This window comes from Orycteropus afer, unplaced genomic scaffold (assembly GCF_000298275.1).
Source record: "Orycteropus afer afer isolate SDZICR_OR568_19922 unplaced genomic scaffold, OryAfe1.0 scaffold00208, whole genome shotgun sequence".
In the NCBI taxonomy this organism is placed as follows: Eukaryota; Metazoa; Chordata; class Mammalia; order Tubulidentata; family Orycteropodidae; genus Orycteropus; species Orycteropus afer.
Genome location: NW_006921795.1, coordinates 1,752,165 through 1,767,157, shown reverse-complemented (window position 1 = coordinate 1,767,157; position 14,993 = coordinate 1,752,165). Strand labels below are relative to the sequence as shown.

Sequence of the window (14,993 nt, the reverse complement as noted above, 5' to 3'; positions counted from 1 at the left end):
ACCCATGGTCATCCTTCTGAAGCTATTCTAGTAAAAGTTTATTTGAGGGAAAAGCATAGAAAGTCACCCAAGCTATTCAAATAAAGAGGATGTTTATTCTCAGTATCCAAGATGTACTGAACCTTTGATCCTGCCAGGTCTGGTGGTAACAGTAAGGCTACTGGCCTGAGGTCACGTTTCTCTCAGCTCTCTCTCTCTCAATCTCTCAATCTCTCTCTCTCTCTCTCTTTCTCTCTCTCTCTCTGTCCTGTCCTGTCCTGTCCTCTCATGATCTCAGCATATCTCCTCTTTGGGCTAGCACGTGGTTCCAAACCAGCTCTTAGCAAGCACATACTCTGTGACTCTCAATTCAAATTCTTGGGTACAAAATTCTGTGTCATTAGAGAACAGCCAATAAATAGTTGGCCTTGGGTCAGGTGTCCATCCATTCCTAGTCTGAGCAGCTGAAAGTATAGGGCAGGCAGAGTTACCATGCATGTCAGGTACAGGATAGATGGGATCAGGACAGGTACAAGGGGTTGTGGTTGGGCCATACACAACATGACAGAGGAAGATGACGAACTGGAGGGCTTATGTTCTGACTAAAAAGAATACTTAATCAATCAGTTGTGGCCCTGCAGGAAGTATAGTTCAGTGTGACCAGAGGAGCTGAATATATAATTTTATGCAAAATTCTCAAAATATTTAAAGTTGGCAGTTATAGCACTCTCAATACCTTGTTTCTCCCTCCCTCAGTTGAGACAACTTTGAGGCATGTCTACCCGGGCTTCAAAGGTTCCCCAGAGGGATTGAAGTCCAGTTACCCACAGTAGTAGCTTATGTGGTAATGCACCTGTATTGGTTGTCCTCCCCTCCCTGTCTCACTCCCCACTCTCCTATCGGTGTTTCATGAAATCACCTCTAATAGACTACTTGGACACAAATCCTTGTCTCAGGGTCTCCACCAGGATTAGCCCTTGAGTGACCAGTCCTGTAACACAGCATAAATGACACAATTCCACCCATGAATTCATTGCTTTGGAATAATACATATTTTCTTGGGTTACTCTTGATAAAATGATACACTGAACTTTGTTCCTAGTTATACATAAAAGCACAGTTGTTGAATGAAGGGCTGGAAAGACAGTTCTTCCCTTCTGATTTCTGACTCCTCATAAGTTAGTTTTCCTTTTCAGTTAAAAACTTTCATGACCTTAAGCCTATCCAAAAAGAAAAAAAGTTTGGTTTTCAAGTAAGGGAAAAATAGTGATACAGATTCTGAAAGAAGAAAATAGTAAAATTTGAATGTCAAGCTAAATCCTGGAATAAATTTTTTCATAGGAAGATAATTATGGTAATATTCAGAGACAGTCCCTGAATCTTGACACAGACCACCCTCACTGGCTTCTCTTTCATTTGGTGGAAACAAAAAACATTAAAACGGGGGTAGGGAGGAGGTCTGTGGATCCTTTTAAGGAGACAGCAAATAGGTGAAGTCACTGCTTAGGTTGACAAGTACCTAGGGTGAATCACTTTCTCCTGTGTCCTTGACTTTGACTGTAAAGAAATTGTGATTCAAGGTCATGTTTACTGTTTACTAAGAACTGCAGTCCACTTTGCCTCATCACAAGCAACTTCTCAAAAAAAATTTTGGGGAAAAAGGTAGTGATGACAGAGCTTTTATGCCAAGTCTCACACAGCTTGGAAATAAGAAGCCATAGCTTAAATAAACTACATTCCTTTTAAATTGGACTTGTGAGTGGTAGATTCCAATTTAATTCTCACTTCTACTCCTTTTGTGGATTTGTACTTATTTACACTTTTGACCTGAGACAAATAAAATAGGAAGGGTATGTTGTCACTAGCTGTCACCAAGTCAGCCCCTGAGTCTTGGGGACCACATGCATATTGTCAGTCCTACACAATCCCCATGATCAGTTGTAGATCAGACCATTATGATCCATAGGGTTTTCTTTTCTTCTTTTAATAATTTATTTTTGTTGTTGTTGAGAATTTATACAGCAAAACATACACCAGTTCGACAATTTCTACATGTATGATTTAGTGATATTGATTACAATCTTTGAATTCTGCAAACATTCTCACTCTCGTTTTCTGAGTATTCCTTCCCCATTAACATAAACTCACTGCCCCCTAAGTTTCCTATCTAATCTTTCAAGTTGCTTTTTATCAATTTGATCCCATAATGATATATCTTAAAAGAATACAATGCCCAAGGCAGACATTCTTTACTAGTCAAGCTAAACTATTGTTTGGTTTTAAGAAGACTCAGGAGATATTTTTGGTTTATGATTTAAAGATTAACTCAGGGCAGTAGTTTCAGGGGTTCATCCAGCCTGCATGGCTCCAGAAAGGCTAGATTCCATGAGAACTTCTGCGAATTCTAATCTGCATTTTCCACTTTTAATCAGGATTCTTATTCTTCTAAAGAATCTTAGATCAAAATGTTCAGTAATAGTGGCTGAGCACCATCCAGTTCTTCTGGTCTCATGGCAAAGGAGGCATTGTTCATGGAGGCAATTAGTTACACATTCCATATCATCCTTCCTCTGATGCTTCAGGCCAATAGAGACCAATTGTTGTACCTTGTGTGGCTATTTGCAAGATTTTAAGACCCCAGGCACTATGCAGTGAATTAGGAAGTAGAACAGAAGCACTATACAGGATATTAGGCAAATTAACTGGGATGACCCATGAAATCATGACCCAAAACCTCCAAACCAAGGAACTAAATCCCATGAGGTGTTTGGTTATACATAAACAGCTACTCTTTCTTTTCTTTGTTGTTGTTTTGTGAATATCACACAACCAATTCAACTTTTTACAGGAATACAATTTATTGACAATAATTATCTTAATCAACTCTGCAAACCAACCCTTAATCAATATGATTTTTCCCTCATAGTAAACCAAAATCATCAGTATTCCATAAGCATAAATGCCCTGATCCATAGAGTTTTCATTCGCTGATTTTCGGAGGTAGATCACTAGGCCTTTCTTCCTAGCCAAGCGTAATCTGGAAGCTCCACTGAAACCTGTTCAGCATCACAGCAACATGCAAGCCTCCACCAACAGATGGGTGGTGGCTGCACATGAGGTACATTAGGCAGGAGTCGCACATGGGTCTCTCTCATAGAAGATAGCAATTCTACCACTGAACTATATTTGCTTAAATATAACTTTAAAAAGGAGAGGAGGGGAGAGACCCCTTTCTTAATAGATCTTAGACTCTCTGTCTTGCCAAGATCTGGCCCCTAGCCAGGGAGAAAAGAAGCTGGAAGAATGCCAGAGTCTGGACCATGCCTGTTCCCGCTCCACACTGCCAATGTGAACTGGGAATCGGGACTCTGTGTTCCAGTTCCACTTGCCAGCCTGTATTTGGTTCCCAGCTGCAGTTGCCAGTGTCTCTTCTCAGTGGCTCCCAGCAGAATTGGTTGGAGGGTTAACTGGGACCTCCCTTTGGGCATCTGGCCTGAGCCTTGTCCAGTCATTTCAGGGCATCCTTCTAAGGACACACCTTCACCTCTGTAGTTGCTTTTTGGGGATCACATGGAAAGCCACAGCTAGGTTTATTATAAAGTTCGACATCTGGAATTCCTGGGAGGATAAAGTTCACTTCCTGCCTTTGTCCTATAACCTAACCAGTGGACATGCTTCGTTTACATTCCTTCAGTGGTGTTACTGAAAAGGCCTTGGCAGCTCTGAAATGTCTGCGTGTCCTTTAGCTCTTATTGGGGCTTTCCCTCTCTACCTCTCTCTCTCTCTCTTAGCTAACATCTGGAAAGATCCCCTGGATATCCTGGGCTCTTTTTTTAAGAATCCACTTTCCCTTCAAGGAAGCCAGGAAAGGAACAAGCACCACTGGTACAAGTCTGGAGAAATTTTACAGCCTCTCATATAACGGTAGCTTTTTGTTTTTTAGTCCAGCCTACTGCTGGGGTAGTTTTAGAATGAAAACTGCTAGGGTAGCACCTGGAACAGGGAAAGGGTGTGGGGTGTCCTGTGTGGAAAGGAGAAGTTACTATTTTAAATTATATTAAATTTCTCTCATTACTGGACCAAGGTTTTAGAGGTTATGGTTTAGAGGTTAAGGTCTTACCTGTTGCTGCAACAGGTAAGACCTTAAAACAAAACTTTTTATGGGCTTGATTTTTAAAAGTAACAATAACCTATATACTATCTCTGTGTGGCACAGTTAAACACTCAACTACTAACTGCAGGGTTGGCAGTTCAAAACCAGTCAGAGGTACCTCAGAAGAAAAGCCTAGAGATTTCCTTCTAAAAGGTCACAGCCTTGAAAACCCTATGGAACAATTCTATTCTGACCAGGTGGGGTCCCCGTGAGTTGGAATCAATTAGATGGCAATTAATATCCCCTAGGCTGAATGGACTGTTCCCAGGACCCTATCCTATTGTTCATACCTGCTTGGCACTTTCCTGCTGTGGCATTTGGTAGCACATTCTTATCACCTACTTTAATCTCCATCCTTGTAATAGCCTTTTGAAGGAGGATACAACCTACACCTTACACCTTCTGGAGGAAATGTGATGGGCTTGCCTACTCTTCATGGAATGCAAACTGGAGTTTAGTTGAGGATGGTTTCAAGTTAAATGCATTAAAAAACATGGGTGCCCTAGTCAAGCATCTAATTAAAGTAAAATAGGAAATTCTAGAATCCAAACTGCTCCCTTGCTAAAGGCAAATTCCTTGCCTGTCAGGGCTCATCAGAAAGTATGTATATTGAAAACCTCTGCACAGAACAAAGGGATTGGGGCTGGTGAGGAATCTCCTGGCTGTGACATAGCACAGTGACAGTTGTGCTATGTCAAATCCCTTGTGAGAAAATGTCTGGAGGAAAAAGAGTGACAGAGAGTAGGTTGGTTTTAAAGAAGTGTATACTTTTTTTTATTTGTGTGTTTTTGGATATAAACAGTTAATTGTTTGCTCTTGAGGTTACAGGGTGGCTCCTGTTTGCCCTTCATTCAGAGCACACCCCTGTGTTTTCTTTCTGGAGCTGCTTCAGGCTTCAGACTTTACCCATAAGTGATGGTCTTCAAGGGCCATGGAGTTGGGCTCTGTTCAAAGGCTGAGCTGAAAACCTTTCTCTTCAGGAAAGCAGAATCCACTATGAAGTACCTCCCCATCTCCTCAGGAGGGGTTTGGAGTGTTGGCCTTCATCCCAATGACATCACTCATGGAAAGAAGCTCAGGGAATATGCCTTGGAATCTTTAAAGGGGTACAGCCCTGGAGAAATGATTGAAATTGGTGAAGTTTCCAGAAGGAAGAGAAGCATGCACTCTATTATTATTTTTTTCCTAAATGGGATTTCATGGGTATTGTGCATTCAAATGGAAAGGCAAATCATGAGCAGAGATGAGTCTGTCTCCAAAGATCATTGCTTAATCAGGCTTACACAGCTCTCTGTGGGTGATATTTTCCCACTTATTGAAACATCTCTAATGCCACCTTTAACATCCTTTTGTGCCAATGGCTCCCTTTCACTCAGTGAATAATGAGGCAACCCCAGTAAAGTGGCTTTGCTTTATGGTGTTCCCCACCTTCACAGCTGAACCACTTTTATTTAATCTTCCTTAATGTCAGGTATGATGCTTTTACTTATCCTTTCCCTTCCCTCTTGGGGGCATAGTCTAGTGGAGCTGCCTCCTGTGCATGTATGCTACAGCCAGCAGAAGGGATCACAAGGGTGAGGATGGTGTTATATTAACCCCTAGTCTGTGTTTTGTTCTGTTGTACGTGGGGTCGCTATGAGTTGGAGCTTACTCCACAGCACCTAACAACAAGTCCAGCTTAAGGGGATCAGAGGAATTTGGAAAGGTTCCCTCAGTCCCCACAGTACACACCAGCCTGGCTAACATCAGCTGTGGGGTTGAGTGTCTGTTTAACCTGGAAAGCTTTGTGACCAAGAGGGGAGGATTATTGGACTTTAATGCTCAAGTGAGTGATGTTCAACCTCAGATAGCTACAGTTAGGATTCAGAACTGTAGTTATCCTGCCTTTACATTTCCTTCTACGTAGTTGCCCCATGCTTCCTTTGGATTATCAGAGAACTATTTACAGGTCAGTGAAAAAGAGGAAGACTCTTAATGAGATGGTTTCACACAGTGGTTGCAACAATGGACTCAAACATAGCAACAATTGTGAGGATGGTGCAGGACTGGGTAGTGTTTTGTTCTGCTGTACATAGGGTCACTATAAGTTGGAACCAACTTGACAGCACCTAACAACAACAACATTTACATATTATCTACTTGCATGAACTAATCTCTGTAAATAGTGACATAGTATTCCATCCAAGTCTTCCTGAAAAAACGGAGTGACTTATTTCCCAGTGCCCTTCTGCTGACCTGCCTGGAGGGAGGGCCAGAAGAGCTCATGATGACTTCATTCCATTCCAGCAGAACTTCCTGGGACATACAGTACCTCATTCTTCTGCCCCTCTCTGATCAGTCACATTAAATCTATAAGCTTTCGGAGCCGATTGGGGCAGCATCTAATATTTGTCCATCTTGGACTTCAGCATGAGGTCAAGCAAACACACAAAGCAATCATTATGCTTTAGGCAGTGCTGGAACCTTCTACGTCAGCTGGAAAAGTGTTTGGGGGGGTGCAGCGAGGTGGGACACCGTCTGAGGCAGGAAATCACAGACCGAAAGGAGATGCAAGGGCTTTGGTGGGAAATAAATGGCACTGTGTTGTTGACGGAAAAAGATCTTGGCAGGACTGTTGTTGTGAGTGTTCTGTGGCTTACAAAGGAATTTCCTACAGGCTGGACTAACCATTAAAAATGTCTCTACCTTCAGGACTCCCAGGCATGCAGTAGAGACTCGCTCGGGGAAATGTCAACGTGGACAATGGGCACTTGCGTTCTGGACAAGCGAGGAAGTTTCTTTAAGGTAAAAGGAAGACTTGATTGAGATCTCTAATTGTCAGCTTGCTCCCTGTGCTGGCTGCCTGGGAATTTGCTCTCTGTGAGCTGCAGAGGGAAACCCTCTCTCAGCCAGCTCTCAGGGAACTTGCCTGAGCCCAGCTGCAAGTTGTTACCATAATTTACAGTAGGGTGGGATTTTTCCACTTTAGTGCTTCCACACTGAAATTACAGAAAGCATACGATTCTGGCAAAGAGAGGTGCTATGGTGTATAAGACAACTGAGGTAACTTTGTGAACTGCTTAACATTTTCTTTTTCAGTTGAGCAGTTTTAATGGTGGAAGCTGTTAAAATCCAGACTGTGCATTCCAGAGAGCTGATGCTGTAGTCCGGTGTGCTCTACCCTTTGCTTGATTGTGTAAATCACTTGAGTGCTTATAAAAACAAAAACCAGATTCCTGGGCTTCATCTTCAACTGATTGACTCTTATTTGCTAGGGAGGGACCTGGAAACTGTATTTTATCCAACACTCCAGAAGCTCTTTATGATCAGGCAAGGTGTGGGAGAAACATGGCAGATGGTCAAAAGTATACAGCTTTTCTGTGTTTATATAAATGCTAACAGGATAAAATTACCTTGCTAGCTTAATGAGATAAGATTTTAAGTGGGTGTTTTATATACTAGTTGTGTGCATGTATATATGTGCACACATTTTAAATTAAGACTCGGTGGTTATTTCTAATTTATATTTATGAGTTAATTTTTTTCCTGTGGCTTTTTGCTTTGTTTCCTTTGTTTTGCTCTCCAGATAATACATACTAATTGTAGAAAATTTAGAAGATATAGAATCATGTAAAACAGTAGAAAAATGGAGGTAAAATATTCATTTGAAACCTGTCATTGCAGGTGTTCTGACACTAGCTCTTTTCCCAAAGGAGAAGATGTACAGTCGTTTTAACTTTATTATTGAGAAAATCATCTATGTTTAATAATTAACCCAACTCTTACAGGCAGTAAGGGTATATCATCTCTTATTTATATGCTCCCTATTTCCAAGAGACCAAAACTGATTCATTGTGTCATTCATAGACCCACACAAGTCCATCAGAGTAACCTGTTGATAAAGCAAAGTAACCTGTTGATAAAGCAAAGCCATGTGCATTAAACCTACTACAGTAGCAAAAACATCACCAGGACATAGTCTTAATGATGTCAAAACTAGGAAAGATCAAGAAGGCATATTTATAGATTTTAGGGTCTCGGCTCAAGTGGTGTAAGCTGTGTTTATCAAGGCAGTGAACTTACTAGAGTTTGGTGAAATATGTGACATAAGAGTTCAGGATTAGTGGATACAATAAAGACAAGGCTGTGAAGCAAGTTTTGGCAAATAAATCATCATTTGATTACCAAGTTATCTTCCTAGTTGAGCAAATTATTTGCCAGGAAAATTTGTTTTCTAGGTATTTCCTGCAGCAAACAATGAAGTTATTTGTTGTTTTACAGCCTTAACTTCCTGGGCAAGAATATTCTAGAATACATAAGTTATGTTGACACAGATGTCTCAATTCTTAGTCCTTAAATAGTTAAGCTACATGGACACAAGTAGTCCCAATCCTTAATCAATGTGCTGAGTTTTAATCAAAACTATGAAATCTGCCTGTATGAGGCAGGCAAGGTGAAGGGAACTCCTCAAGACTCCTTAAGTTCTGAAACTGAACCCACCAGGTCTCCTAACACATCCTCCAGGGTCTTTTATTGCATCTTATGAGGATATGAATTTCCTTCTGGTGGAAAAGATGAACCATAAAAACCAAAACCAAACCAAGCCCATTGCCCTTGAGTTGATTTCGATTCATAGGGACAGAGTAGAACTGCCCCACAGAGTTTCCAAGGCTATAAATCTTTATGGAAGCAGCCTACCACATCTTTCTCTGGCATGGAGTGGCTCATGGCTTCAAACTGCTGACTTTTCTAATTCAGCCAAAATACTGGCTAGTCCGTAACTACCAGTTTATGTTCTCAAGAAGCATGGTAGAATTATATCTTACATAGATTTTGATTTTCTGTCTGTATCTTACATTGACTTTGATTTTAAAGTTAATGCAGAAGAATATCAATTGCTTTAGAAAATTCCATAGGAAGATACTATGTTGGATTCAATGTTGCCATCAAGTCAATTTCTAACTCCCAGTGACCCTATGTACAACAGAACGAAACACTGCTCTGCCTTGTACCATCTTCACAGTCTTTGCTATGCTTGAGTCCATCTTTGTAGCCACTGTGTCAATCCATCTTGTTGAGGGTCTTCCCCTTTTCCTCTAACCCTCCACATTACCAAACATGATATCCTTCCCCTGAGTCTGGTCCTTTCCGACCACATGACCAAAGTAAGTGAGATGAAGTCTGGCTATTCTCGCTTCTAAGGAGCATTCCATTATGCATGTCTTCCAAGATACATCCAGTACCACTTACTGTTAAAATCAACTGTAGCCATTTCCCTGTAGATAAAATATTGGGCTATGTTGTATGACAGAATCAATTAGGCAAGAGGTGAGAGGTCTGCTTGAATACCTTGAGTGCTCCAGATTCCTACCTCCTACCTCCTGATCCTTCCTGGAATAGATACCCTTGAGGGAAATGTTGGCAAAATGCACTATTTAACATGTTTTGTCTGTTGCTTTTCTTTTTTTTTTTTTTTCTTGAGCTTCGATTGCTTAGTTTATTTAAGTTAGATGTTCCATGGAAATGATGCTGCTACCCTATATTTCTTACAGACACTGTCTTAAAGACATTGCTATTCTTTATTGCTGCTGTTCTAAACTTAGTCACCATCACTAGACATGTGGTTATCTGCAAGGTTGAAGTAAACTGCCCTCTGGACATTTAGTACTGACTTTTTGGAGGTTCATGAGCTGGAGTAGAGTTCAGTTGCTGAAACAGTGCTCATGTGATTTTGCATAACACGTAGATAACTGAAAGGCAAGTCACTAGACCTCTTTTCATCATTGTTCTCCCCTCATCAAGTCTGTGTTTTTAAACCATAGATTCTGACTAGGAATACAAAACCTTAATCTGTGGTTTCCCATCTGTTCTGGCTCATGGAAATGGGTCAGATAAATGTCAGGACATCAGGAGCATGAATTATGCCCAGATTGAGCATTCTAGGTTAACTGAGAATGCCCAATGGCTATTGTTCATATAGAATCACATCCTGGAAGTTCTGGCCATGTAAATTCTATGCTGTGAAAGCACACCCTGCAGTCCTTCCTGGCACCATCAAGAATTTACCTCAACCACTTGTGAGGAATAGCATCTTCCTTTCCTGTTCTATAGGATCGCTGTGGAAATACATGGAGGGTGAAGCCTTAGACAAGACAGCCAAGGTTGTTTGGATGTAATTATTTTCACCATGGTGTAATAGAAGTCTACACCTATTGCTATGAAATTTCAAGGGTGTGTTGTTTGAAAAAAGTATTTAAAAAAGACATGATTTAGGCTGCAAAAGTTCTAGGTAGTCCTGAACTAGAATCAGGCAAGCTCAAAATCATCTTTGATCTTTCCTTTTTCTGAATCCCACAGCCTCCTATAAACCTCCACATCCCATTGCCCAGTGTTGGCAAATCTTCCTCAAACCAAAAAACAAAACAAAACTCACTGCTGTTGAGTTGGTTCTGACTCATAGCGACCCCTCCTTGGGTTTCCAAGGTGGTACCTCTATGGAATTAGATTGCCCAATCTTCCTTCTGAGGAGTGGCTCATGAGTTTGAACCGCCAGCCTTCTGGTTAGCAGTCAGATGCCTTAGGCATTATGCCTCAAGTACCCTAAATCCATGCTTGCCTTCTATTTCTACCTCCACCTTCCTCCTCAGGTTCTCTTCTATCATTTGTGGGCATTATGGATCACACCTATAACCCATCTATACCACTGGATATACTTAATTTGTTTTTCTAACACCCAATCTGTATTCCTAGAACTGTCACAACAGAGTACCACAGATTATGTAGGTGGATTGTAAGAACAGAGATTTATTGTCTCACAGTTTTGGAGACCAGCAGTATGAATTTATGGTGTTGGCAGGGCGATGTTTTCTCTGAGGGCTCTAGGGGAAGATTCTCTCTCATACACACACACACACACAGCTTCTGGTGACCTCAAGCATTCTTTAGCTTTCCAAACCAAAACCAAACCAACTGCTATCAAGTCAAGTCTGGCTCCTAGCAACCCTATAGAACAGAGTAGAACTGCCCTATAGAGTTTCCCAAGCTGTAAATCTTTATGGAAGCAGACTGCCTCATCTTTCTCCTACAGAGCAGCTGGTGGGTTCAAACCATTAACTTTTTGGTTAGTAGCCAAATGCATTAACCACTGTACCACCAGAGCTCCTTTCAGCTATACCATGACTCCCTCATCACATGGCTAGCTTCCCTCTGTATAAGCACAGCATTCAAATTGGATTAGGATCCACCCTACTCCAGTATACCAGTATGGCCTCATGTTAACTGATAACATTTTCAAAGATCCTGTTTCCAAACTAAGTCACAAACACAGGTGCCAGGGTTAGGGCTTCAACATAAATTTTGAGGTCCTCAATTCAGCCCATAAGATATTCATTGATCAATTTAGTTGCTGTAGAGTCAATTCTGACTCCTGGCAACCCCATGTGTGCAGAGTAGAGCTGCTCCATAGGGTTTTCAAGGCTGTGACCTTTAAAAAAGAAGCAGATTTCCAGGCCTGTCTTACAAGGCACTTCTGGATGGGTTCAAACCACCAACCTTTCAGCTAGTAGTTGAGTACTTAACTGTTTGTGGCACCCAGGGACTGATCAGTGTTACCTGCTTGAAGACGGGCTACTCACCAGGCACAGGACCAGTGCACTCTTCATTGTGACACTGGAAGACTTTCAGCCTGTTCTTTCCCTTTTCCTAGTGGTTCCTCCACCTGTCCTGCCACTGCATCTGCATAATCTGCTCATGTTCTCTATACCCACCTGATACTTGTCTCCAGGCCTTTGTCCTTACCAAGCTTCTCCATTACTTTCCTCCTTTTCCCACCAGATTCCTAATCATCCTTCCAGGCTGGCCTTGGACTCCATTTGATCCACTGACAATGAGCCTCAGCAAGTAAAGTGTATTTACTTTTGTCTGAAGAGAAAATTGTGATAGAAATGCTCATTATGAAGGCTTATTTATAGCCTCCATGTAATGCAGGAGGTAAACTTCAATCCATAACTTGTACTTTGCCACAAGAGGCATTGTCCTTTTAGGCCAGGTCCCTGACCACAAATGGAGAACGATGCCAGAGGAGGCCAGCATGAATTACCCACACAACAATGCTAGCTCCTTAATCAATGCTTTTGAGCACCATGGGCCCATCTGCCCTCAACCAGTCTGAACATGTGTGCGGAGTTCTCACTGTCTGAACGGGGCCTTCCTACCACCTCTGCCTTTGAGATAGTGTAATAATTGGTCTTAACTGGGAAGAAAATAAGCTCAGACTCCCCTGTGCTTCAAAACTCCTCAGTCTATGGGGAGGTCATCTGACCTGGGGCTCACAAACCAACCAAGGTCCTTCGAGGGCCCAATTCCATAGCAGTATTGGTTTGAATGACCCTTTCTGGTAATTTCTCACAGTTTGGGTAACATTGTGCATTTTGTTTGTCCTTCAGACACAGAACGCTTGTAATTATGTCCTGGAGAAGCCATAATGTGCTGTCTGGTACCATAAAGAAGTATGATTCTCTTGAATTAACATTGGGAAAATCCGCTTCTACAAAATAGATGAACCAGGGTGTGATAGTTTACTTTACCTTTACTGACTTCCTTTAAATGTCAGCCTCTCCTTAACATTTGTAAAAGTATCAGTTTTTAAAAACTCTGTTGCAGGCAAATATTTATTATCCAGAAGCTAGCACTACCATCCTCCTTGGGCCTCAGTGATTCCCAGAACTTGGGTTTTCAGGCTTACCTTTTGCAGAAATTCACTTCTTTGCTTGCATAACAATTCACTGTTGTTTGACAGTGACAGCAATGATGGGGGCATGAAAATGAATGGCTAGACTCCAAATCACACCTTAGTCAAACATTTAATTGTTTTTCTCCTGAAAAAATTTTTACATGGGTCTGTGGATACTTACTTACAAGGCATAGATATGAGTGTCATTGCCTTGCAATTCCCCAGATGCACCCTGGACAGTGAACAGGCACATATCACATGCCAAGTGTCCAGAGAAAGGACTAAACACCTTGGAATAAAAACAACACAGCTACTAGAGACTTAGAGCTATTGACATATTGGTAATTTATTCATAATAACATGACAAAGCATCATTTATCTGACATCAGTATTTGGGTGTGTCTTTTGTTTTCCAAAAATAAATTTTTTTAAACGTGTTGTTCTGGTTATCTAGTGCCGCTCTAACAGAAATATACCACAAATGGGATGGCTTTAACAACAGGAGTTTATTCTCTTACAGTTTGGAGGCTTTAAGTCCGAGTTCAGAGTGCCAGGTTCTAGGGGCTGGGTGAAAGGCCCTCGATGTTGGGCTTCAACTCTGCCTCCTATTCCCAGCCCACTGAAGCTGAAGGCTTTTCTTCATTCAGACAGCTTCTGGCTGGTGAGGCTGACAAACCCAAGGTTGACAAATAAAAAGGCACAGTCCCAGTGTTACCAAACAACGTGGCAGGCCACTAATTCAAATCCAGGAGAAGTCCCAAGATTAGCAGGGCATGGCAGGCTGCTGAACAACAAATAGACTTGGCTACATACAGGGTTCAAGCATGCCAAAAAGCTAGAGACCTTTCTCAAAGTTCTTATTTAGTGAAAGGAGCCCACATCCCTAAAGCAGCTACTCAGCTGCTCCAATAGATTCCACCATGGAGTTAATTACCACTCTCACCATGGAGAATAACTACATCCAGCTGCCCAGCCACTCAAGCAGACCCAACCAAGTTGACATACAACCTTAACTACCACACATGTACCCCTGTGGAGATGTTAAAGCAGCATTATTCAGGAGAAATAAAATGTGAGACACAGATGTAATTTTAAATATTTTAGTAATCACATGTAAAAAAAATTTTTAAGTGAAATTAATTTTGATAATATATTTTATTTAACCTAGTCTATGTACTAGAAACCTGCGGAGGGGTTGGTATGAGTCAGAGACTTGATGACACATAACAACAACAACAGTTTATGTAGACTATTATCATGTTAACATATAATCAATATTGTTGTGGTTAGCTGTCATCAAGTTAGCCTCTAACTCATGGTGACCCCGTATAAAATGCAACATAATATTGCCTGATCTTGTATCATCCCCATGATCAGACCATTGTGATCCGTGGAGTTCTCACTGGATAATTTTTCAGAAGCCATTCAGGGCATTCTTCGTAGTCCATCTTAGTCTGAAAGTTCTGAATGAAGCCTGTTCAGCATCATAGCAACACAGCGGACCCCACTGACAGACAGTAGTTGTGCATGAGGTGCATTGGCTGGGAATTGAACAGAGATCTCCCACATTCAAGGTGAGAATTCTACCACTGAACCATCAATGCCTCATTTAACCATTATAAAAAAATATTAATCATATATTTACCCTGTTTTTTACTTACTATCTTTGAAATCCAGCATATAATTTATACTCAACAATCTCAGTTCAGACCGGCAATGTTCCAAGTGCTCAGTAGCCACGTTAGCCACGTTGACATTGGACAGTGAAGGCTTAGAATTTACCTAGTCTAATGCCCTCGTTTTACAAGTAGGGGAACTGAGGACCAGGGAGGTGAAATACAAGGGCTGGTCTATAACAAGGACCAGAATCAGACTTGGACTGCATTCCTGGCCTGCATTTCTCCTCAGGACCCATGATCTCTCTGAGGACTTCTCAGGCTAGGTTCTCTTTCTCCAGTATACTCTCTGAGGAAACTCCATCTAGAGAGGTCACAATGACAATGGCTGTGCTCTGGTGGGGCTATTGACTTTATTTAGATTCATATGCGTGCCTATCACCATCTGCTCCAAATGCCTCCGGGACATACATCAGCACCCAGGCGTGATTTTGTAGGAATGCCACAAGTTAATTGGACTTCTGTTGTTGTTGTT

At 41.5% G+C, this 14,993-nt stretch overlaps 1 protein-coding gene across 1 annotated transcript in view; it reads left to right on the top strand.

Moving 5' to 3' along the window:
* The first annotated feature begins 3,299 nt into the window (after positions 1 to 3,299).
* Positions 3,300 to 14,993, top strand: part of RIN2 (Ras and Rab interactor 2) — a 188,115-nt gene continuing 176,421 nt past the window's right edge. Inside the window, exons 1-3 of the mRNA XM_007948218.2 lie at positions 3,300 to 3,433; positions 3,837 to 3,903; positions 6,824 to 6,916. Coding sequence (XP_007946409.1) covers positions 3,300 to 3,433; positions 3,837 to 3,903; positions 6,824 to 6,916 — 294 coding nt within the window. The remainder of the gene's footprint in view (positions 3,434 to 3,836; positions 3,904 to 6,823; positions 6,917 to 14,993) is intronic.